This window comes from Schistocerca piceifrons, chromosome 5 (genome assembly GCF_021461385.2).
Source record: "Schistocerca piceifrons isolate TAMUIC-IGC-003096 chromosome 5, iqSchPice1.1, whole genome shotgun sequence".
Lineage (NCBI taxonomy): Eukaryota > Metazoa > Arthropoda > Insecta > Orthoptera > Acrididae > Schistocerca > Schistocerca piceifrons.
The window spans coordinates 336,598,994-336,626,626 of record NC_060142.1 but is presented as its reverse complement, the minus strand read 5'-3'; the positions used below and the strand labels follow the sequence as shown (position 1 = coordinate 336,626,626).

Here is a 27,633-nt window from a genome sequence, read left to right as displayed (position 1 = left end):
CTACTGCCCCCTACAAATGAAGTTCTGGCTGGTGGATATGTACAGCAAGTGGTGAGTGCTTTCTTGAAGTCACAAATATTCAATTTTCATCACGTGCAGACATTTTATCTCTCAAAATTGATTTTCTGTAGTAGAAGCTAAGTTACAGTTTACTGTAATATGAAATCCTTTTGTTTCGTTTATATGTGCTACCATAGATTTCTGACACATTCCTCCTGTGATACTGTCACAACATGGATCACTGGAAAAAGAAATAAATAAAATAAGGAACATATATGCACACACATATAATGTACAACTCAAAAATAGATAAATACTGTGAGGTTTCAAATTGTCACCCCCCCCCCCCCCCTCCCCACTCATAAATAAGCTAATGGCCTGGCGTCTAGACACCCAATGCTGCATTCTAGTTTCATATGAAGCTTTTGTGGGGTTGTAATTTCAATTCAAAGTGCTTCTTCCAATGTTATATGTCAGTTGCATTCTGCAGCTACTTTCATTGCCATGTATGTAGAGACATCAAACTACTGTGTTAGGTTGCTGTCTGCAATACAGAAACAGGCCAATAAAAAGGTCTTTGAATAAAATAATACAGCAGAGTCTTTTCCATTGTCTCTAGTATATGTCTCTTTAAACTTAGAAACTGACTTTTAACTCATGTTAAATAAACAGTGAGGTATTGTTAAGCTATTTACTAATAATAGTCTAATTGTGTTCCTTTTTGGCAAGTATATTACTGTACAACTTATTAGACCACTTCAGATTAAAGAAAACTCACACATTACACTGCACTCAGTCCTACATGATGTGCTGTTATGATGAACGCAACATAATATATGACAAGACATGACACAATAGCAGGTATACACTGGAAAGCAGACAAGCAATCATGTGGACATGTAGTGAGAATGAGAAAATCAAGGGGCCTGCTATATGAAAGCAGACATATACAAAGATCATGGCTCATATGTGTCCACAGAAGTTCATTTGAATGCTTTTGATTAAACTAAACACACCCACTTCGAAAAATTAAAATGATTTTCTTAAAAAAAATCCTGGTCCATAAAGCTTATAAATTCATAATTATTTTCTTTTTGTCATTATGTCTGCTGGCATATCACTTGTTTGTAAATACACTGTCTTTACAACTTTGTTAGACACAATGTCCTTTATATAATGTTGTCTAATATCAACATGATTTGAAGGATCAACAGACAAATTTAATGCAGTCTGATTATCATTAAATAAAGTTGCAAACTAGTGACAAGGCTCACAATGCACCATATGTTCAGCCTCTGTGCTAGAAAGAGCAACACTGTTCTGCATAGCACTTTGCCATGACATTGCAGAATCACACAATTTAAAAATAAAGCCAGTATATGACTTCATGACCAAGGAATAATCGGCCCATTCTGCATATACAAATCCATGTAATCCTAAATCTCCTTTTGTGAATGTTAGACTATAAACCTTAGTTTCATAATGTTAGATATTCTTCAAATATCTCAAAATTCTCTTAGTACACTTCAAATGCTTGTTAGAAAATGAACTATTAAAACTGGCTTAAATAGCTCACACTGCAAGAAATATCTGGCCTTATACATACAGAGAAATACTTTGACCTACCAACTAAGGCTTGATAAAGAATATTACCAACCTAATAAGGTCTTCCACTTAAAGTATCAAGTTTAGTTTTAGTAGGAGATTTTACAGTTTTACAGTCTGTCATAGTGAATCTTTCCAACAGCTGATCAGTACACTTCTCTTGACTTAACATTCTCATAACCATTAGTCATATCTTATTTCATTTCCAACCCTGAACAATTTTTAGGTACTCCTAAACCCTTTTTTTGAATTCCAAACTTGACTTATGTTTCAAAAATTCAGTCTCACATGTGTTATTTGAGAAAATATAAAACTCATCACCATACAAAGCTCTCATAGCAAGTAAATCTTTTTATCCTTATGTTTCAAAAACTAACAAGTTGCTAGTCTAGACCATTTGTAACACAAACATGTTTAAATGTTGTTAAGCCTTTGATTCTACACTGTGCATGATCGTTTTAATCATACACAGCTCTAACTAAATTTAAAAATGTTTGTTTATCTTCAAAATGATTAAAACTTCCACATTGCTTTACAAAAGTTCCCTCCTTGAGAGTACCATTTAAAAAAGCTCTATTCACATCAGGTTGTGTGACGTTTAAATCTCATTTAACAGATAAAGCCTTTAGAAGTCTAAGTGCAGTATGCCTAGCCACAGGTGAGAAGGTTTCTTAGTGATTCCTCTTGGCACTAATCTGGCATGTATCTGCACTTCACCTCTGCTGTTCATTAGTTCCTTAAACACTCATTTACACTGTGCAACACTAGTACTTCCTGGAAGAGCTAACCCTTCACAAGCATTGTTGTCTTCAAAAGCTTGTACCTCTTGATCTCCAGTCTGGAAATGGCCCCTTCCACAATTGCTGGGTCCTCCATCTGGCTTGCAGAAAAATAACTCTCATAATCATCAGATCTCCTATTTGGTTTGAACTGCTGTTGTGATCTATTAATCCCTTTCACTTCATCTTCTTGTGAAATAAGTTTCAGATTAACAGTTTCTTCCTCTGACTGACTGATGCATCATGTAAGTTGCCTCTTGATATAGGATCAGACTTCTTTTTCCTTCATCTTCCCTTACTGAAATTATGATTTCTTCATGATTCTTTAAATCAACTTCTACGTCATTGATGTTTTCCATTATAGTCACATATCTGCTTACCCCTACATCAATTGCTTCAGTATCGTAAAGCCTGTAACCTCTTGTGATATTGGTATACATCATTAAGATCATTTCCTTTGCCTTCTTACCCAATTTTGCTTTCTTAACTTTGGGAATATGCATCATGACCTTGCTTCCAGTGACACCAGATGACTAATATTTGGTTTCTTGCTAGCCGACAATTTATAGAATGACTTATTCCCTAAACTTGAAGTTATTGACCTACTGCTTGAATATACTGCAGTATTAATAGCTTCAGCTCCAAATCTTTTATCAAGTTTACCATTAAATAGTATTTGTCTTGCCTTTTCTACCACAGTTCTGTTCAGCCATTCTGCTGAACCATTTTGTTCTGGTGTATAGCTATTAGTGAGCTGATGTATAGTCCCATGCTTTTTCAACATATTGTCAAAACACACACAACAAAATACTTTGCTTTATTTGTTCTCACTATTTTGATCTTTCATTTATTGCTGATTTTCTGCCATTTTTTAATGCTTGAAATTTTTCACAAGTTTCATCCTTTGTCTTTAAGAAATAAATAAATAAAATGCAAAAGTCCCATTTCACATAATCATCTTCCAAACTGAGAAAATAATGACAATATTACGAAAAGGATAGATTGCTACTCACCATATAGTGGAGATGCTGAGTCACAGATAGGCATAATAAAAAAGACTGTGAAAAAAGGAAACTTTTGGCCAAAAAGGCCTTCATTAGAATTAGACAATACACACACACACACACACACACACAAATGCAACTCACACACACATAACCACAATCCCTGTCTGCTGTGGCTAGACTGTGAGGAGCAGTGCATTTTGGGAGAAGCAATTTGGGTCAAGGGGATAAGGAGGAGGCTGAGGTGATGGGGGAGGGGAAGGGATATCAGATAAGGGGTGGGGGATGGTAAAATGCTGCCTGTGGGAGCATACAGGGACGAGGTTGAGAGAGGGTAGGGCAGCTAGGTGCGGTCAGGAGGTTAGACAGATGGTGTAGGGGGAAGGGGGGGGGGGTGATGGTAAAGGAGAGAAGTAAAAAGGCTGAGAGAGCTATGGTGGAATAAAAGGCTGTGTAGTGCTGGAATGGGAACAGAGAAGGGGATAGGTGGGTAAAGGACACTGTCTAATGAAGGTTGAGGTCAGGAGGGTTACGGGAACATAGGATATACTACATAGAGAGTTCTCACCAGCACAGTTCAGAAAAGCTGGTGTTGCTAGGAAGGATTCAGATGGCACAGGCTGTAAAACAGTCACTGAAATGAATAGCATTGTGTTGGGCAGCATGTTCAGCAAGTGGGTGATCTAACTGTTTCTTGGCCATAGTTCCTCGGTGATAATGTATGTGGACAGACAGCTTGTTGTTTGACATTCCCATGTAGAAAGCACTACAGTGGCTACACCTTAGGTTGTAGATCACATGACTAGTTTCACAGATAGCCCTGCAATTGATGAGATAGGTGATGCTTGTGACTGGACTGCAGTAGGTAGCAGACTCTACCAAAGACCAACGCTGAAACCCACCTGACACGGTTCACTCCTCCATCTAACCGTGATCCACCTCCACTGCCCCCCAAACTTTCAAGAATTTCTTAATCCCGAAACTTTCTTTACCATCATTCCTCAAATCCTTCAACATGCAAGCTAACCTTACCTCCACAGAAAAAACTGCAATCCATCACCTTAAAAGTGATTCTGACCTTATAATCTTACCTGCTAACAAAGGCTCCACTACCATTTTTTTTAATCACAAAGATTACCTGGCAGAAGGACTCAGCCAGTTGTCAGATTCACACACCTACAAACCTTGCCACAGTGACCCCATTCCAGAAATCCAGCAGGATCTCCAGTCTCCTGAAATCCTTAGGTCCATCCCAAACCTCTCCCTGGAGTCCATCTCTCTCCTCACCCTTACAACTCCCAATATTCCTACCTTCCATATACTTCCTAAGGTCCATAAACCCAAACATGCAGGATGCTCCATTGTGACTGATTACTGTGGTCCCACTGAGAAAATCTCTGCTCCCGTAGACCAACACCTTCAGTCTGTTATCTGCAATCTCCCATTATATATGAAAGATGCCAACCATTTCCTGCGCAGACTCTCCATAGCTTCTGTTCCCTTACCACACAGTGCTCTGCTCTTCTTTATTGATACCACTTCCCTTCACACTAATCCCCCCCCCCCCCCCAATGCTCATGGCAATGCTGCTATTGAACACTACCTTTCCCAATGCCCAGTGGATTTCAAAACTACAACCTCCCCTCCTGCCTAGTCACCATGACCAACTATGTCCTCACCCACACAATTACTTCTCCTCTGAAAGCATTATCTACAAACAAATCCAGGGAATAGCTGTGGGCACCCAGATGGCACCATCCTATGCCAATCCATTCATGGGCCATCTAGAGGAATCCTTTCCATCCATCCAGAATCACAAGCCCTTCACCTGGTTCAGGACAATTCTTGATATCTTCATGATCTGGATCAAGGGTGAGGACACCCTGTCTACTTTCCTCCAGTACCTCAACATCTCCTACCCCATTTGCTTCACCTGGACGTCCTCAACCCAAAAAGCCACCTTCCTTGATGTTGAACTCCACTTCAAAGATGGAGACATCAGTAGCTCCATCCATATCAGACCTACCAACCACCAGCAATACCTCCATATCAAGAAGTCCCTTCCATACAGCCTAGCCATCTGTGGCTGACGCATCTGCAGTGATGAGCAGTCCTACTCAAAACACACTAAAGATCTCACTGAGACCTTCATAGGCAACCCCGTACAAAAACAGATTGCTTGTGTCCTATTTCTCCAATCACCGACCATCTCCCAAAGTCCCACCATTTGGCCACAGAGGAGCATTCCCCTTGTGACTCAGTACCAACTATGACTAGAGCATTTGAATTACATTCTCTGCCAGGGTTTTGACACCTCCTGTCATGCCCTCAAATGAGGAATCTCCTATCCACTACCCTTGCCAGCCCTCCCACAATGGTATTCTACCACTCACAGAACCTACCCAAGATACTCATCCATTCCTGCACAACCCCTGGTCCCAGCCACTTGCCTAATGGCTCCTATCCCTCTAATAGTCCTAGGTGCAAGACCAGTTCCATACATCCTCCCACCACCAGTCTGGTCACAAGCATCACCTATCCCATCAATGGCAGGGCTACCTGTGAAACCAGTCATGAGATCTACGAACTAAGCTGCAATCACCCAGCTGCATTCTATGTGGGCATGGCAGCCAACAAGTTGTCTGTCTGCAAGAATGACCACCGACAAACTATGGCCAAAAACCAGCTGCACCACCCAATTGCTGGGTACTCTGCCTAACATGACAATCTTCATTTCAATGACTGTTTCACAGCCTGTGCCATCTGGATCATTTCTAGAAATACCAGCTTTTCTGAATTGTGCAGGTGGGATCTTTCCCTACAATATATCCTACATTCCTGTAACCCTCCTGACCTCAGGTTTCATTAGTCATTGTCCTTCACCCATCCATCCCCTTCCCTGCTCCCATTCCAGGATTACACAGCTCTCTATTCAACAAACACCCATATTGTTTTTACTTCTCTCCTTTACTGCCCCCCTCCCTCTCCTGTCCATTGACTAACCTCCAGACTGTACCTAGCTGCCCTACCCTCTATCCACCTTGTCCCTGTATGCTCCCACAAGCAGCACTTTACCATCCCCCAATCCTACCCTGCTATCCCTCCCCCTTCCCACCCCAGCCCCTGCTTTACCCAGACCACCAAGATTGCTTCTTTTCCATCAGGTGCTGCTGCTCATATTCTGGCCTTGGCAGTCAGAGACTGGGGTCATATGTGTGGGTCATATGTGTGTGTGAGTTGCATTTGTGTGAGTTTGTGTGTGCATGTTGTCTAATTCTGATAAAGCCTTTTTGGCCAAGAGCTTACTTGTTTGACAGTCTTTTCATTATATCCTTCTGCATTTCAGCATCTCCATTGTATTGTGGGTAGCAAATCTATAATTTTTATACCATTGTCATTACTCCATCCAGGATTATCCACTGTTTGAAAATGAGAAAATACTGAGATATAACTTCATTGATCCACAGAGATCTGCATACATAAATAACTTCATGTAATTTAGTAGCTCTACTGCCTTCACACAGAAAAGGCTGTTTTCTTTGCTAGCCTTCATTACATATCACACAGTTCTGCTTGCTAATAATGATGTTACCATCTTCACACACCATTCTTTCAATAGCCCCATCTTTAATTTTTATAAGATCCTTCGTGTTTCAGTGACCTAATCTTCTATGCAAACTAGATGCACTAAGTATTCCCACCAAATTATTTCTTCTGTCAATGTTCACATACACCATTATTAAGATCTGCTGTTGTGACTAATTCTTCATTCTTATTAAAAATAGTACAGTGAATGCTACGAAACTTAATTGAATTTATTTGTTCCATCAACCTGCTCACTGGCAAGAAATTTGTTATCAGTTCTGGAGCACAGGCAACATTTCTCACTGTGATGACAGATCATAACAAGTTTTTCCAACTATTGTTAAATCAACTTCTCCATATCATAACAATGGAATTTCAGTCTGATTTTTTGCCACAATTTTATGCATGCTAACATTGTTTGCTATATTCTTCATCCAATTTTTATTTTCTTTGAGATGCACACAAGCACCCAGTTACTTCTATTAAAAGAACCACTGAAAAACACTGCACTGAAGGCAGCTGAGGTCCTGTTTTGTCCAATAGCATCAACATCAATGTTAGAGAACTTACTTTTAAAATCCCCTGGCTTTTAGCGCTTATGGCAAACAACTTATTTCTTGCTTTGTTATTGATGTCCCAGATGATTTGACAATATGGGTTGTGAATAAAAATACATCCCATTTTGACAAAAATATTTTTGTTTAATTTTCCAACTTTTCATTCTAAAAGCTCTGCTGGTATCAATCTCTTCATCCCTATAATGAAGCTTGTTTTTAATTAAATCTGTTGTAAAAGGAATTCATGAATATTCAATGCCCATAATCATTGAGCAGTATTTTTATGGTAACCCTGCTAACAATGATGAACCAATCTATTCAAGACTAACCACAAAACTAGTTCCACATGGTTTTGACCACTTTCTACTACTTGATTTACAAAGCTTGTCACTGAATCATATTTTTCTAGACATACTGATGTATTCTCCTTCCCAAACCATAGTCATAAAACAATGATTTCTGTTTCTGTCACAAGTACAGTGTCATAACTGTTTCTTTTAGCTGTGAATACAAAGATAGGTCAATAATATGAATTATTTTTGCCTCGTCACCTTCAGTTACAACTACTTCACAAAAACATTTTGCTAATCCTTTGAGAAAAAGCACATTCTTGATTGCAAAAGCCAAATTTCCATAGTTTTCACATCCTCTCAGTTTTGGCATGTTAGTCAATTTGTCTCCCTCTTTGTCCAAAAACACAGTTCTTCTTTTGAATAACAATATCCACACTTTAAATTGTTGTTGTTGTTGTGGTCTTCAGTCCTGAGACTGGTTTGTTGCAGCTCTCCATGCTACTCTATCCTGTGCAAGCTTCTTCATCTCCCAGTACTTACTGCAACCTACATCCTTCTGAATCTGCTTAGTGTAGTCATCTCTTCGTCTCCCTCTACGATTTTTACCCTCCACACTGCCCTCCAATGCTAAATTTGTGATCCCTTGATGCCTCAGAACATGTCCTACCAACCGATCCCTTCTTTTAGTCAAGTTGTGCCACAAACTCCTCTTCTCCCCACTTCTATTGAATACCTCCTCATTAGTTATGTGATCTACCCATCTAATCTTCAGCATTCATCTGTAGCACCACATTTCGAAAGTTTCTATTCTCTTCTTGTCCAAGCTATTTATCATCCATGTTTTACTTCCATGCATGGCTACACTCCATACAGATACTTTCAGAAATGACTTCCTGATACAAATCTATACTCAATGTTAACAAATTTCTCTTCTTCAGAAACACTTTCCTTGCCATTGCCAGTCTACATTTTATATCCTCTCTACTTCGACCATCATCAGTTATTTTGCTCCCCAAATAGCAAAACTCCTTTACTATTTTAAGTGTCTCATTTCCTAATCTAATTCCCTCAGCATCACCCGACTTAATTTGACTACATTCCATTATCCTCGTTTCGCTTTTGTTGATGTTCATCTTATATCCTCCTTTCAAGACACTGTCCATTCCGTTCAACTGCTCTTCCAAGTCCTTTGCTGTCTCTGACAGAATTACAATGTCATCGGCAAACCTCAAAGTTTTTATTTCTTCTCCATGGATTTTAATGCCTACTCCAAACTTTTCTTTTGTTTCCTTTATTGCTTGCTCAATATACAGATTGAATAACATCATGGAGAGGCTACAACCCTGTCTCACTCCCTTCCCAGCCACTGCTTCCCTTTCATTCCCCTCAACTCTTATAACTGCCATCTGGTTTCTGTACAAATTGTAAATAGCCTTTTGCTCCCTGTATTTTACCCCTGCCACCTTTAGAATTTGAAAGAGAGTATTCCAGTCAACATTGTCAAAAGCTTTCTCTAAGTCTACGTATGCTAGAAACGTAGGTTTGCCTTTACTTAATCTTTCTTCTAAGATAAGTCGTAAGGTCAGTATTGCCTCATGTGTTCCAACATTTCTACGGAATCCAAACTGATCTTCTCCGAGGTCGGCTTCTACCAGTTTTTCCATTCATCTGTAAAGAATTCGCTTTAGTATTTTGCAGCTGTGACTTATTAAGCTGATAGTTCGGTAATTTTTGCATCTGCCAACACCTGCTTTCTTTGGGATTGGAATTATTATATTCTTCTTGAAGTCTGAGGGTATTTTGCCTGTGTCATACATCTTTCTCACCAGATGGTAGAGTTTTGTCAGGATTGTCTCTCAAGGCCGTCAGTAGTTCTAATGGAATGTTGTCTACTCCCGGGGCCTTGTTTCGGCTCAGGTCTTTCAGTGCTCTGTCAAACTCTTCACGCAGTATTGTATCTCCCATTTCATCTTCATCTACATCCTCTTCCATTTCTATAATATTGTCCTCAAGTACATCACCCTTGTATAGACCGTCTATATACTCCTTCCACCTTTCTGCTTTCCCTTCTTTGCTTAAAACTGGGTTTCCATCTGAGCTCTTGATATTCATACAAGTGGCTCTCTTTTCTCCAAAGGTCTCTTTAATGTTCCTGTAGGCAGTATCTTTAAATTACCCTGGACTTTAAATTATAACACATTTTAACTGACTGTTATCTGAATACCTGTTTACATATGAATCTGGGAGTATAAGTATCAGAGAATCTGGGCCAAAACACTTTCAAGTGTTCTAGTCCATATCGATAATGCCAGTAAACTACTTCTATTGAGACCACTGGTAAGTGTATTACTGTACACTTAATCAGACCAATTCAGGTTAAAGGAAACTCACGTACTACGCTATATTGGTTTCTACATGACATACTGTACAATGAACATAAAATGATACATGACATGACACAATAGCAGACTCACACTGGCAAGCAGACAAGCAGTCAAGTCAACATCCAGTGAGAAAGAGCAAAACAATGTCACTGGCACATAAATGTGAATACACACAAAGATCATGGCTCACATGAGTTCACAGTGAGTTCACAGATACACAAAGATCATGGCTCACATGAAGTCACAGATGTTCATTTAAATGCCTCTGACTAACCCAATACTTCTTGTGAATAAAGTACAAAATGATTATAATTAAAGTTAAACATTCAAAATTCTGTAGAAATAACACCACTGGTCAGAATGAAGTCAAATTTACAATGGAGTATTATTGAAGAAGGGGTAAAATGTATGGCAGAGGAAAAAAATAGTGTCAAAATTGATGAATAGATAGCGCTGTATGTGACAGAATATGTAAATAAAAACACCCGTAGAGACTGATGACCTTAGCAGTTAAGTCCCATAAGATTTCACACACATTTTTGAAAACACCTGTCATGTGCATGACCCTCTGAAGTTGGTATTAACATGCTGGGTTCACAGCATTTCTTCCTTTTGCATATGTGATGTCCACCATGACTTGCACTCTGCTTGTAAAGCTGTATTACAAGAATGATGACTGTGCACATGTCACTCTGCAGAAGTTCCAGACACTGAAGTATTTTAAAAAAGTAATTTGGAAATTTGAAAAGATGAGTTCTTTTGGTGTGCAACCTGGTAGAGGGATGAAATGAATTGATTTGACATCATTGCAAACAGTGGCCACAGCAATGCTGGAGGTGAAGGGTGGTTGCGTTCAAATGTGTAGTGCAAGTAGAATTGCCCGAACACTGGACATAGCTGTGAGCAAGGTGCATAAAATCCTATGAAACAACCTTCTTTGGTATCCATTCAAAATTACCCATGTGCCAGCAAGAGAAACCTTTGCTTTATAATTCCTTGTTCGCATGGAAATGGGAAATGATTGGCCGTGGAAGATTTTGTGGACAGGCAAAGCCCACTTTCATCTGACAGGATGTGTCAATACATAGAATTGTCCAATATGGGCAATGTAAAATCCACAAGCAAATCAACTAGTACCACTTCATCATGAAAAGGTCACTGAGTGGCGTGAGTTCATGGCACCATTTATCATAGGGTCATATTTTTTTGAAGAGACAGGTGCTTCTGGGCCTGTTACCTGTATCGTCACTGGTAAATGCTATGAGCGTCTTTTACAAAACCGTGTCATTCCAGCTCTCCAGCGGCATGGATGTCTGGACGGGATCATTTTTATGCAAAATGGCGCACCTCAGCACACTGAAAATCCAGTTAAGCAGCAGCTAAAGTGCCGTTTTGGAAATGCTACAATTATCAGCTGCAATTTCTCTACAGCCTGGCAGTCCAGATCACCTGATCTTAATCCATGTGACTTCTGGCTGTGGAGCTATCTGAAAGATGTGTTCATTGGTCTGACTGTAAACTTAGCTGCAATGAAGGAGGCATGCATTGTGCAACACATACTGATTGTGACACTGGAAACACTTCAGTCAGTTGCGGAACATGCTGTTTCTCAATTTCAACTTGTTGCGGACAATGATGGGCAGTGTATTGAACATGTTTTGCAGCAGTCACACACAAATGAATAATCCGATTTGACTTTGATTGATGCTTTTTATGCAGTTATTGGCCTCAGGAAAATGAAAAACCGATTTTTTCCATCCGATGTGATATGACCTTCCTGTGGTGGATGGGCTTCTGCAACTAACAGTATCGCACCAGTATACCCATGCACACTGAATACTACAGTTTTTTAACATCAAATGTACACCTTAGGCATTGTTGTATGATTCATTTGCCATTTGTAGTTAACCACTACTAAATTATGATGCTTACAGTGCCATATATTGCTACATTTAGCAGCAACTATTTATTTTTCTTCTGCCATACATTTTCCCCCTTCTCCAATGATATTCCATTGCAATTTGACATCATTTTGACAAGTGATGTTATTTCTACAGTGGTTTGAAAGTTAAACTTCAATTGTAATTTGTATTTTATTTTTGGGTGGGGAATTATGTTTGATCTATGTATGGACTATGAAATTATCAATGTTTTAAGGATGTAAATTAGTACTGTAATTACATAGTATAGCTGATAAAAAATTAAATAACATAATAAAAATATTTTCAGCAAAATAATTTTGTATGATGTATTTATATGTTTGCTGAGCATGCTAAAGCAATCAAGTTTTTTTAGTTATTGCATTTCTCATGTGAAGATCTTTACTTACCATTTATTATATCAGAAAATGACACCTGCCGTTCATTCAGCCAGCCATTACTCTGTTGTGATGAGTACTGTGACTCATTAATTGTTTGAAGTATTGCTTCCATATCTTGTTCTTGCACAGTACCCTTCTTAAGAACCACTACTTGATGTATTTGGCATCTTTTTTGTGAACAGGTATGAACAACATAATATACATCCTTTATGTCCTACAACAAATGAGATGTCATTAACTTGATATAGATCTGCCTGAGTTTTTATCGAAGAAAAAGAAACTGTCAATATTCTACATAATTTATTTATCATGTAAACCAAAACATGTCTACAATATAAATAAATACTGTGAAACATCCACTGGCAGTGTTTTCATAGATAAATGTGACATTTTTCTACTAAGCAGAAGATTTCATCCCTTGAATTTGTTATTAAAAACACTGAAGAGGATACATATATGATACTTCAAATAAGCAGCCACAATGGATTTTCTGCCATGACGGTTGCAAAATGTATAAGGAAACATGTTATAGCTGTGATCTACAGTCTGGAGACTGGTTTGATACAGATCTCCATGCTAGTCTCCTCTGTACAAGCCTTTTTATCTGTGTGTAGCTGCATAGCTACTGCAACCTAAATCTATTTGAATCTGTTTATTGTACTCAGGTCTCCATCTCCCTCTACAATTTTTACCTTACATACTTCCTTCCATTAACAAACTGACCAGTTCCTTTTGCCTTAGGATGTGTCCTATCAACTGCTCCCTTCTTTTGGTAAAGTTGTGCCATAACTTACTATTTTCCACAATTTGATGCACTGCCTTCTCATCTGTTATTCTATCTCCTTACCTAATCATCAGCATTCCTGATAGCACCACATTACAAAAACTTCTACACTGTCCTCTTGTCTGAACTGTTTATCATCCACATTTCACATCTCTATAATATTATATTCCAGACAAATTCCTTCAGAAAAGACTTTCTAGCAATTAAATTTATATTAGATGCAAACAAATCCCTCTTTCTTAGAAATTATTTTCATGCTATTAGTAGTCTGCATTTTCCCAGTCTGTAATTTACATCTCAACCACTTTGGTCATCATCAGTTAGTTTGCTCCACAAATAAAAAAACACATCTACAACATTTAGTGTCTCATTTACAAATCTAATCCACCCAGCATTACCTTATTTGCTTTAACTACATTCTGTTACCTTTCTTTTATTTATACTGGTGTTCATCTTTGACTGCAATTCCATTACCCTTGTTTTATTTTTATGTTCATCTTATAATAACTTTTCAATACACTATCCATTTCATTCAGTTGCTCTTGCAAGTGCTTTGCTGTCTTTGATAGAATCACTATGTCATTGGCAAACCTCTAAGTTTCTATTTCTTTTCTCTAACCTTTGATTCCCTTTTCAAATTTCTCCTTGGTTTCCTTCACAGTTCACTCAGAGCACAGACTGAACAAAATTGGGGATAGGTTACTCCCCTCTCAACTACAACATTTCTTTCATATCCTTTGACTATTACGACTGTGGTCTGGTTTATGTACAAATTGGAAATAACCTTTCAGTCATCATATTTTATCTCCGCTACATTCAGAATTTCAAAGAGTGTAGTCTGGTCCACACTGTCAAAGGCTTTCACTAAATCTACAAATGCTACAAACATGTGTCTGCCTTTCTTCACCCTATCATTTAAGATAAATTGTAGCATCAGTATTGCCTTGCATGTTCCTACATTTCTCCAGATCCAAAGCTGATATACTCCAAGGTCGGCTTCAAATCACTCAATTTTTCACAAAAGAACCATGCTCTATTCTGTTTTCTGTACAAATGCCTTACCCCGTCTGCCAATTCTGTAAACATAGTAACCTTAGCCAAAACTTCGTGGTACACAACGTACATCTTAGCCGCACCCAACAAGCTCAATTTGGCCATCTGCAATTATGTCTGGTCAGACCAGTTCCACAAGCTAGCTGTGGATAACATGTCCTGTATAAAAATAGTGTCATCCTCTGATGTTTTGCCAGAAAAAGTGGGAATAAAGTCAGCGGCTGTAGAATCTATGGAACTGATACTACTGCTTTAGACATTTCAGACCCTGGCTGTATCAAATAGACTGTTAAATTTCACAATTATTGAGCCATCTGCTCATTCTGCTCCTGCAATAACTTGACCCGCCCCATTAGAGCTGAAATTGTACCTGTGGTAGGAGCTGCTTGCATTTGTGCCATATTTGTGCTATTTCCTTCTCAAAATAGGCTCTACTTGCTACATAAAACACATAAAAATACTTATTACTCTGTCTCATTGCCAACCAATGAGACTTATTAATCCTCTTTCGAATCACCATAATTCCCACATGCTGAACACATGACAGGAACATATCTGACGAATTCTTCTTGGGTTATCAGCCAAGTGGTGGCGTCATCTTGTTGCAACATTTCAATGAGTTTTGTACACATCATCTTCTGGCGAAGTGTCGGGATGCTGTGCCTTATCCCAACACCTTAGCAAGAAGGCTAGTCTGCTGAGCAGCTTTCCCTTCTTGATTTGTAGATTCTACAGCATCTTGTAGCTGGGCTGGACATCCTCCCCATAGAGGTGTGATATATGCGATTGCAGTCTTTCTCAGTGTATTCCACTGATAAATTCTTCTTGGGTTATCAGCTGAGTGGTGGAGTCATCTTGTCACAACGTTTCAATGAGTTTGGTACCCATCATCTTCTGGCAAAGTGTCGGGATGTATCACCAAAAGGTGATGGGTATGAAACTCATCCCAAAACTTTGCCAGTAGATGATGGGTACAAAACTCATTGAAACGTTGTGACAAGGTGAAGCCACCACTCGGCAGATAACCCAAGAAGAATTCATCAGTGGAATACGCCGAGAAAGACTGCATTTGCATATATCACACCTCTACGGGGAGGATGTCCAGTGCAGCTACAAGATGCTGCAGAATCTACAAATCAAGAAGGGAAAACTGCTCAGCAGACTAGCTTTCTTGCTAAGGTGTCGGGATAAGGAAACAGCAGTCTGACACTTTGCCAGAAGATGATGGGTATGAAACTCATTGAAACAGTGTGACAAGATGAAGCCACCACTCGGCTGATAATGCAAGAAGAATTCATCAGTTGAATATGCCAAGAAAGGCTGCAATCGCATAGGAGCATATCTATCACAAGGCACACTATGGTCAGACAGGTTACACATCTTACATGCTCCTGGTACTAAGTACACTTCCCTACAGTTCCCCTTAAACTCAGACATGTTAGCTGGTTCACTATACTTCACCAAAGTTACTTTCAAATGACTGTGTCCTAATCTGGACATGATCACAACCAAAACAAATATTTGTGTGAGCAAGAAAGTTATTCAGCAACTCACCCCACAACTGCTACTACTGCTGCTTGGCTCTGGTTTGATACACTCATACAGGCTCTCGTTGCCAGTGCAGTAGGTGACAGAAGAAACATTTCTGGACACCACTTTTGCAGGTGGTTACTATTGGGAGACGTGGCAGATGGATGGTATGTCAGGAGGCACTCTCCCAGTTCACCACTTGCTGGTTCCTCAAGGAAGAGGAGGTGGTTGTAACCTGTGTACATTGGTGGGCACAGTAAAAGAAGAGTGAATTTAAACCATTTATTTCAGCAAATACATCTCTCCTTTAGGGATACTACGATGGTCCTGTGCTGCTGCTTGTCCGGGTGCACTGTGAGCGCTCAGCAGCTACTCAGGAAGTGGGTGTTGCGTCTCCACCCTCTGCACTCGAAGAAGGTGGCATGTTTGTATGTAGCACACACCAGCCTAGGAGGTCCTCGATCCCCTCACATAGCTGTGGCTCTCTTCTCTCTGAACGTCAATGACAGTTGTCATGTGGTCGAGAAGTGTGGCAATCCTGGCCTGCCATGCAGGTAGGCCCCGTGGCTCTGCTGAAGTATCAGAACAATGTTGTCCCGGCCCAAGTTGACATGGAAGACTCACAGGCCTTCCCATCTGCATTGGAAGCTGTTGGCAGCGTCAAACTTGTGACTGCTGCTTACAGAGAGGAAGACATCTCTCTGGTGGCTGTTGGAGGTGTTGAGTACAAGCAGGAAATCTACAACAGACTTATGCCCAGCATTAATACCATATCAGGGAATTGAGTGTGCACATCCTGTACACCATCGATCCTTCTGACCAACCCTCCACTGAACTCAAATGCTGGAGTATTTATGATGTGAAATATCTGCTGGTGTTGACCAAACATCAATTGTAATGACCACATAGACTTTGCTAATATGAATATATCAGCAATTCATATTGTGCCCTGTTTGCTTAATACATTTGTTATACCAACAGACTGGTCCTTAACAATATTCAGTATGCCTCCTTGCATTAGTGATGTGGCTTCTTTCTTCACATAACAAGGTGATGCGATACTTCCCACTCATATTGCTTCACTAAGCTTCTGGTTATGCTAGCTACCCAGTTCACGCAAAGTGCTGATGTCTTGCTTTCCACCTGACATGCTAATGTGATGAAACACTGTCGTTTTATGTCATGCTTGTTGACACTCTCACAAGGAACACAAAGTGAATGAGGTCTTGCAATTATGTTCTTCACATCCCGACATAGCTGCCAAACCATGCCTCACAGACCTTCACTACATTTACCACACACTCAGAAACTCCCTCCTGCCACCATCCCATATTGAAACAGATCTGAAACACAGCCTTGAACGTGTCCTTTAGAAAATGCAATCCCACAGAAGTATTAGCTCTTCCCTGACACTTTACCTTTTGCCCTACTCCCAAAGTTAGTTAAACTGGCTTTGTTAAATACCTTCTCTCCTTCTCCTACTCCCTACAGTGCAGACCTTTTTTGCCACCAGTCCTACCAATTAGAGCCAATCCATAACCAATATTGAACACAACCTGACTCGCTTCACACTTCCATCTAACCATGATTCACACCCATTGCCCCAAATCGCCCTCCGTTAACTTTCCGGGATTTCCTAAACTCAAACTTTGCTGAGCTATCAATCTCCAAATCACTCAACATGTAAAACCACCTTACATCCACAGGAAAATCCACGATCCACCACCTAAGAACTGATTCTGATCTTACAGTCCTGATCTAACAATTCTACTGCCAACAAAGGCTACACACCTGTGCTTCTGAGCTGTAGGAATGACCTGGTGGAGGGACTCAACCATCTGTCAGATACATCTACCTACAAGTCCTGCCAAGGTGACACCATTCCAAAAATCCAGCTGGATCTCCATTCCCTCTTCAGATTTCTTGGCCCATCCCTGAACATCTCCCGTGAGTCTATCTCCATTCTCAAGCCCACCACTCCTCATATTCCTAATTTTTACATGCTTCCTAAAGTCCATAAGCCCAAATACCCAAGCTGCCTCATTGTAGATGGTTATGTGCCACCAGAGACAGAGTCTGTGCTGTTGTAAGCCAACAACTTCATCCTATTACCAGTAACCCATCCTCCTATATAAAAGACAGCAACCATTTCCTCCACTGACTCCTCATTCCTGTACCTTTACCACAAAATGCCCTGCTCTTTACAGTTAATGTCACCTTGCTCTACACTTAACATCAAGAATGCCCATGGCCTTGCTGCTGATGAATACTACCTTTCTCAACATTTGACTGATTCCAAATCTACAACTTTCTTCCCAGTCATTACAACCAACTATATATTTCCAGAATGAGATTTTCACTCTGCAGCGGAGTGTGTGCTGATATGAAACTTCCTGGGAGATTAAAACTGTGTGCCCGACCGAGACTCGAACTCGGGACCTTTGCCTTTCGTGGGCAAGTGATCTACCATCTGAGCTACCGAAGCACAACTCACGCCCAGTACTCACAGTTTCGCAGGAGAGCTTCTGTAAAGTTTGGAAGGTAGGAGACGAGATACTGGCAGAAGTAAAGCTGTGAGTACCGGGCATGAGTCGTGCTTCGGTAGCTCAGATGGTAGAGCACTTGCCCGGGAAAGGCAAAGGTCCCGAGTTCGAGTCTCAGTCGGGCACACAGTTTTAATCTGCCAGGAAGTTTCAACTATATATTTACCTGCAATTATTTTTCCTTTGAGAGCATCACCTTCAAACAGATCCATGGTACAGCATTGGGAATGCACATGGCACCATACTATGCCAATCTATTCATGGGCCATCTATAGGAATCTTTCATAACCACACAGAATCACAAACCTCACGCAGTTCAGATTCACTGATTTCATTTTTGTAATATGGCCTGAGGTTGTGGGCACTTCCCCGAGAACCTCAACAGCTTCTGCCCCATTCACTTCACATCAGTAACTCTACCCACCGCAAACCTACCAGCCACCCACAATACCTCCATTTTGACAGGTAACATGTACCATCGATTCTTTACCTGGAAATCCCTTCCATTCAGCCTATTGCCTCCCACATACTCACTGTCCAACCACAAAGGAGCATTCCTGCACGATGACTCAACCACATCCCTGCATGCTCTCACAGGGGTGTTGTAATAAAAAATGAATAAATAAATGAATATTACTAAATATAATTAACTATGCAGGTGAAAACACTTTTTAAATTGATATAACACAATTGTGTTATTAGAAATGTTCTGTGCTTATATGAATTTTTAGGTTATTGGACATGGTTTCTTATTTCTTCAATTGTAGTTGCAGGCAGTGGACTCCAAGTGCACTGGTGCTTGTCATAATTAAGAAAATCCTCCTTGCTTGGTTTCACTTCACTGATTTATTTTGGAAGAAGTACTTTGTCCAAAACCTTAATTTCTTGCAGTCTCTTTCACTGTGATTCATTGCCTCCTCTATATGGCGAGCAACAATCTATTCTTTCCGTATTGTTATTATTCCACCCAGAGCTTTCCAGTGTCTGTGTTATATGTCTTGCACATCAGGTGGAATAATTTGTTGCAGTTGGCTTTCACAAAGATCACAAAAATTCTGAGGGGATGCCATCCATTCCAGTAGCCTTGTTCTCACTTAGGTCTTTCAGTGTTCTTTCAGATTCTTCTCACAGTACCACATCTCCCATCTCATCTTCATCTATTTCTCTTTCTATAATACTGTCCTCAAATTTGTTCCACTTATAAGCCTCCTCTATATATTCCTTCTGCATTCAGCTTTCCTTTCTTTGCTTAGTAGCAGCTTGTCATTCAATCTCTTGAGATTCATAGAGTTGCTTCTCCTTTCTCTATCAGGCAGAATCTATCTTTTCTCTTGTTATGCATGCTTCTGGAGCCTTGGATTTGGCCTCTGAACATTCCATCTTAGCTACTTTGCATTTTCAGTCTTGGCTTGGTTTAAAGTTCATGGTGGGAAGGAAACATAAGAGAATTACATCTACGTCTACATTGTATTCTTCAAACCACCATGAGGTGCCTGGCAGAGGGATTGTCCCACTCTACCAGTTATTGGGGTTTCTTCTCATTCCTTTCACATATGGATCATGGGAAGAATGACTGTCTGTCTGCTTGTGTGCATGTAGGATAAGATTAGAATATCTTATCCTCACAATACCTATGTGAGCTACATGTACGGGTTTCTGGTCTATTCCTAGAATCATCATTTAAAGCCAATTCTTGAAATGTTGTTAATAGACTTTCTCAGGATAGTTTACATCTATCTTCAAGAGTCTTTCAGTTCAGTTCCTTCAGTGTCTCTGTGACACTCTTCCATGGATCAAACAAACTTGTAACCACTCATGCTGCCCTTCACTGTATATGTTTAACATCCTCCGTCAGTGCAATGTGGTATGAGTCCCACACACTTGAGCAATAATCTAGAACCAAGTCATACAAGTGATTTGTAAGCAATCTCCTTTGTAGACTAATTGCACTTTCACAATATTCTACCAATAAACCTAAGTCTATCAGCTGCTTTACCCATGACTGAGCCTAAGTGATCATTCCATGTCATATCCTTTCAAAGTGTTACACCCTGACATTTGAAATGATCTGGCCAATTCCAAAACTGACTCATTGATATTATACCCATAAGATGCTACATTTTTTCAGTTCATGAAGTACACAATTTTTCACTCCTTAACATTTAAAGCAAATTGCCAATCTTTGCACCACTTTGAAATCTTATCAACATCAGACTGAATATTTATGAGGCTTCTTTCAAATAGTACTTCATTATATTGTATTGTATTGTATATCATAGCCTTGGGAGAGCCAGCCCTGACAAAACTCTACCATCTGGAGAACAAGATGTATGAGACAGGCAAAATACCCTCAGACTTCAAGAAGAATATAATAATTTCAATCCCAAAGAAAGCAGATGTTGACAGAAGCAAAATTTACCGAACTATCAGTTTAATAAGTCACAGCTGCAAAAAACTAATGCGAATTCTTTACAGACGAGTGGAAAAACTGGTAGAAGCCAACTTCAGGGAGTATCAGTTCGGATTCTGTACAAATGTTGGAACACGTGAGGCAATACTGACCTATGACTTATCTTAGAAAAAAGATTAAGGAAAGGCAAACCTATGTTTCTAGCATTTGTAGACTTAGAGAAAGCTTTCGACAATGTTGACTGGAATACACTCTTTCAAATTCTAAAGGTGGCAGGGGTAAAATACAGGGAGCGAAAGGCTATTTACAATTTGTACAGAAACCAGAAGGCAGTTATAAGAGTTGAGGGACATGAAAGGGAAGCAGTGGCTGGGAAGTGAGTCAGACAGGGCTGTAGCCTATCCCCGATGTTATTCAGTCTGCATATTGAGCAAGCAGTAAAGGAAGCAAAAAAAATTTGTATTAGGAATTAAAATCCATAGAGTAGAAATAAAAAATTTGAGGTTTGCTGATGACATTGTAATTCTGTCAGAGACAGCAAAGGACCTGGAAGTGCAGTTGAATGGAATGAACAGTGTCTTGGAAGGAAGATATAAGATGAACATCAAAAAAAGCAAAACGAGGGTAATGGAATGTAGTTGAATTAAATCAGGTGATGCTGAGGGAATAAGATTAGGAAATGAGAAACTTAAAGTAGTAAATGAGTTTTGCTATTTGGTGAGAAAAATAACTGATGACGGCCAAAGTAGAGAGGATATAAAATGTAGACTGGCAATGGCAAGGAAAGGGTTTCTGAAGAAGAGAAATTTGTTAACATCGAGTATAGATGTAAGTCTTAGAAAGTCTTTTCTGAAAGTATTTGTATGCAGTATATGGAAGTGAAACATAGATGATAACTAGTTTAGACAAGAAGAGAATAGAAGCTTTTGAAATGTGGTGTCACAGAAGAATGCTGAAGATTAGATGGGTAATCATATAACTAATGAGGAAGTACTGAATATACAAGTAACTGGGCGAACAGGAATTTGTGGCACAACTTGACTAGAAGAAGGGATCGGTTGGTAGGACACGTTCTGAGGCAACAAGGGATCACCAATTAGTTTTGGAGGGCAATGTGAAGGGTAAAAATCGTAGAGGGAGACCAAGAGATGAACACACTAAGCAGATTCAGAAGGATGTAGGTTGCAGTAGTTACTTGGAGATGAAGAAGCTTGGGCAGGATAGAGTGATGTTGAGGGCTGCCATCAAACCAGTCGCTGGACTGAAGACCACAACATCATACACTACTGGCCATTAAAATTGCTACACCAAGAAGAAATGCAGATGATAAACGGGTACTCATTGGACAAATATATTATACTAGAACTGACATGTGATTACATTTTCACGCAATTTGGGTGCATAATCCTGAGAAATCAGTACCCAGAACAACCACCACTTGCCGTAATAAGCCTTGATACGCCTGGGCATTGAGCCAAAGAGAGCTGGGATGACATGTACAGGTACAGCTGCCCATGCAGCATCAACATGATACCACAGTTCATCAAGAGTATTGACTGGCGTATTGTGACGAGCCAGTTGCTCTGCCACCATTGACCAGACGTTTTCAATTGGTACGAGATCTGGAGAATGTGCTGGCCAGGGGAGCAGTCTAACATTTTCTGTATCCAGAATGGCCCGTACAGGACCTGCAACATGTGATGGTGCATTATCCTGCTGATATGTAGGGTTTCGCAGGGATCGAATGTAGGGTAGAGCCACAGGTCATAACACATCTGAAATGTAATGTCCACTGTTCAAAGAGCCGTCTATGCGAACAACAGGTGACCGAGACGTGTAACCAATGGCACCCCATACCATCACACTGGTTGATACGCCAGTATGGCGATGATGAATACACACTTCCAATGTGTGTTCGCTGCAGTGTCGCCCAATTCTGGTGCGACCATCATGATGCTGTAATCAGAACCTGGATTCATCCGAAAAAATGACATTTTGCCATTCGTGCACCCAGGTTCATCATTGAGTACACCATCACAGGCGCTCTTGTCTGTGATGTAGGGTAACTGCAGCCATGGTCTCCGAGCTGATAGTCCATGCTGCTGCAAATGTTGTCGAACTGTTCGTGCAGATTGTTGTTGTCTTTCAAATGTCCCCATCTGTTGACTCAGGGATCAAGACGTGGCTGCACAATCCATTACAGCCATCCGGATAAGATGCCTGTCATCTTGACTGCTAGTGATTTGAGGCTGTTGGGATCCAGCACAGCAATCTGTATTACCCTCCTGAACCCACCGATTCTATATTCTGCTAACAGTCATTGGATCTCGACCAACATGAGCAGCAATGTCACAATATGATAAACCACAATCACAATAGGCTACAATCCAACCTTTATCAAAGTCGGAAACGTGATGGTACGCATTTCTCCTCCTTACACGAGGCATCACAAAAACGTTTCACCATGCAACGCCGGTCAACAGCTGTTTGTGTATGAGAAATCGGTTGGAAACTTTTCTCATGTCAGCATGTTGTAGGTGTCGCCACCAGTGCCAACCTTGTATGAATGCTCTGAAAAGCTAATAATTTGCATATCACAGCATCTTCTTCCTGTCGGTTAAATTTCGTGACTGTAGTATGTCATCTTCGTGGTGTAGCAGTTTTAATGGCCAGTAGTGTAGATAACTACATCATCTTCAAAAAGTTTGAGGTTACTATTAACATTATCTGCAAGGTCATTAGTATACAACATGAACAGCAAGCATCCCAACACACTTCCCTGGAACATAACTGTAGTTACTTCTACATCTGGTGATGTCTCTCCATCCAAGATAACATGTTGCATCCTCCCTACCCAACCTTACTTGATGCCCTATATGATTGTAATGTTGACAACAAGTGTTGGTATGGTATAGAGTTAAAGAGTCACATGCTTTTTGGGAATCAAAAAATACTGGATCTACCTGAATGCCTTGATCCAAAGCTTTCAGTACATCATTGCAGAAAATTGTGAGTTTGGTTTCACGTGATCAATGTTTTCTTAACTCATGCTGGTTGGCAATGAGGAGGTCTTTGTGTTCAAGATATCTCATTGTGTTTGAGCTCAGAATATGTTCTAAGAATCTATAACAAATCAGTGTGAAGGATATTGGACAATAGTTTTGTGGATCATTTCTGCTATCCTTTTTGTGGACGTACATGACTGTGCTTTTTTCCAAGAAATGGGCATGATTTTTTGTTTAGGCGATATCTGATAGATTATAGTTAGAAGAGGGGCTATCTCACCCACAAATTCAGTATATAATCTGACAGGGATTCCATTTTTCAGTTTTAATGATTTCAGCTGTTTCTCAAGTTACATTAAAACTAATACAACAAATTCTGTACAATATAAGCATGACATAGGTATGTATTAAATAAAAAACATTCTCATGCTAATGCTATAATCATTGATGAAACAATAAAAACTGGCATAATGCCAAGGTCACACCAGCTACCAATTATAGGTAACAAATTTGTTATTTACAGGGAGTAGAAGTGTTATTAAGTCATCAAGGTTTGGGGAAGAATGATTGACAACTCAGAGGGAGCCAGCAGATGTATGGGATAGTAGTGGGGGGGGGGGGGGGGGGGAGGCAGCAGGTGCCTGTTTCGCAAGGCACATAATCATTAAAATGAGGGTAAATGTATTACAATGGGGTGACAAGAAGGGGAGACAGTTGGGCAAAGCTTGCAGGTGTCAGGAGCTAGTGGAGACCAATGCCAGGGAGATTTACAGGAATGAAGCATATCTACCAATGATAATTCCCATTTATGAAGGTCAGAGAATATGGTACTGGGGAGGATGGGCATAGTTCCCATGGGTTGTGAAGCAGCTATTGAAATTGAGTATGTTGCGCCCACATTCCATTACAGATTGGTCAACTCGGCTCTTGGCCACAGTTTTGAAGTGGCCATTAATTCAAGTGGACAGCTGGTTGGTGGTCATGCCTACATAAAGTACTGCTCAGAAATTAGAGAAGAGCCTATACATTGCACAGGTGCTTTCACAAGACTCCTGCCTCTGATGGGATGGGATAAGACTATGATAGGTTTGGAATAGGATCCCAAATCATGTAATACTCTACATTATCTGGGATAATATGTGCTGTAGATGAATTGGGCAAGTCTTGCACCTGCATCTTCCATGAGGGTATGAACCCATGTGGCAACAGGCTGGGAATGGGAGTGGCTTAGTAATGGACCACAACATTGTGTAGGTTGGGTGGGGGGTGGAATACCACTTTGTGAGGGGTACAAAAGGTTGCTGGTATTATGTCCCTAATTTTCAGGCAAGATGATAGACAGTCAAAGCTCTGGTGAAGGACACAGATTAGGTACTCCAACTGGGGAAGATATTGGGTGATTGGGGGGAGGGGGGTGGTGCTCATTTGTAGCTGGTTCTTGGGGATGGTGGGAGGATTAGGGATGCATAAGCATATAGCTTGGGAAATCTGTTTTCAGAATTAGTTTTTTTTGGAAGGGGGGAGGGGGGGTGTGGAGGAAGAATAGTGCCCATCTGTGAAGGCCTTTGTGAGATGCTTAGCAAACCAGACAGGGAATTAATTTCACTGTAGATTCTATGTCCACTGGTGGCCTGACTATATGGGAGTGACATTTCACTGTGGAAGATATGACAGCTGTCAATGTCAGAATGCAGATACTGTTGATGGTTTGTGAGCTTGATATGGACAGAACTATGGATGAAGCCATGAGAGAGGTGGAGATGCATAGCTAAATGTTTCATCGACCACAATTCAGACAACAACAGTCTTACACAAGCCAGACCAGATAAGTCACATGCAGAGGACCAATTGCAAACTGTTCATCTGTCTGCAGGTTTGCAATTGATCAGTACAATTTCTGTTATTGCTTCAGTCACAGTGATTAATCAAAATATGTATGAACACTTGGGACACCCTTAACTACAGAAATCAAGTCTGAACCACCTGGCCTACAGTAGGGAAAACATCTTTGTTCTTGGAAAGTGCACTTTGTAAGCAAAATGTAGAAATACGACTACATGAGTGGCTTTCACAGTAGTTCAGTCACTTTCTAGTCCTAATATTTTTGGTATAGGTGCTTTTGATTTATTTGGTTTAGATATCCATGAAAATGTGCATACTATTCATACATAACTTTCCCATGCCAGTATTCATCAGTTGTGAGAAAAATATGGACATTTGTTCAATGGCATGCAGGGAGGAGAGCTGGTCAGAAAAAAACAAGTTTGGCACTGTGCATTTCAATGTGCAATACCGCCACTTTCATCCACAATTTGTATGCAGATCACCAAGAGAAGTGTATACAGATTCAGAGTAAGAGATCACATGTATTTCCAAATTCCTCAAGTTGAGGTTTGTGTGGAAAGGAATTTACTTTACATTTCTTTTGCATGCAAACTTGAGTGTGTGTTCTGATTTAAGGCAGTGTTGGCAGTCCACACAGCAGAGAAAGCAGCTTTTGCAGTCGTGTGTTACATAACATTTCACACACTGCTCCAGATGGTTGGGACTAGCTGAGGAAATGGCTGACAAACTTGTGCCCTGTTTATACTGGTGCCTGTGGTGGCGGTGGTCCTGAGCCATGAGAAACTGGGGCTACTGTGAACTACCCATGGTCAGTGTTCCACTAATACGCATATCAAAATCAAGTTCATCACAGTCTTACACTTATTGGGCTTTGATTACTTTAAGTACAACCATGAGACCAGAGTTGCAATGCTAGAGAATTTCAGCCTGTATATGTAATCAACAGGGTTTTAAATAATGGCACCATGAAGCACTATGACGACACATATAACAAAATTTGAAATAAGTAGCAGCTACTTGAATCTGAGTGTTAAAACAGTCATTCAACTTTTGCTAACAATGTCTTCATAGTGTAGGGTTTGGATTGTTTGCTGGGTTTCAGCAGTGAACAAGGAAGTAATTTATTGGTTCTAAAACTGAAAAAATGCTGTTAGTGACTGTTCTCCAGAATTTGCCGTTGCATACACAAATTAAAGACACTTGAAACAGATAAGAGTTCACACAAAAATTATGAACTTTTACTGACAGTCGATCACTGCTAAAGTAAATCCAGACTCATTATAAATGGATAGAAGAAACAAAACTTGTTGCCAATGGAGAAAAAAACCAAACTTGTCACCAATGGATGTCTGATGACTCAGTAGCTGAGGTGGCCTATAAACACAGTCATACATCAATAAAAAAGTAACATCTTAATAAGTTTATTTACAATATGCACACTTAATAAATGAGATATATACTTAACTTTGTATATGTTTAGATTCTTATATGGTGTAGAGTTGCAGACAGTGCAAATAATGTTCTCAATAGTACCAAATAGCCTTGAAAGCTGATACACTCTGATAAGACACTGACACATTGTAAATTTTAATAACATTGTGCTATGTCAAATACTGTCCTCATGGAAATCTCCCATACTAAGAGTAGTATGAGTCTGAAAGTTCAGTGAATCTCTCGGGTGAAGCACTGAATTGCAGCTGCTTCAAAAATAATGCCTGTCAATTGGAGACACAACAGTGAGGCCACATGAATTTAGCATCCTCTGATGGTATGTGTACATGGCGTCAGAGATGGGGAGCAATAGAAGAATGAACTCACACAGGAGCATGCTGGTGGGAGGTTCAAATGTACCATCTCTTGGTCAACTGCAAGTGGTGTGCAGCACAGTAGGTGCAGTTGATAAAGATGATGTTGATACTGCACATATGCCATATGG

General features: G+C 40.1%; 1 protein-coding gene across 1 annotated transcript in view; it reads right to left on the bottom strand.

Moving 5' to 3' along the window:
* LOC124798976 overlaps window positions 1-27,633 on the bottom strand; it is a 91,503-nt gene that overhangs the window by 47,522 nt on the left and 16,348 nt on the right. Inside the window, exon 3 of the mRNA XM_047262511.1 lies at window positions 12,537-12,741. Within this exon, the coding sequence (XP_047118467.1) occupies window positions 12,537-12,741 (205 nt within the window). The remainder of the gene's footprint in view (window positions 1-12,536; window positions 12,742-27,633) is intronic.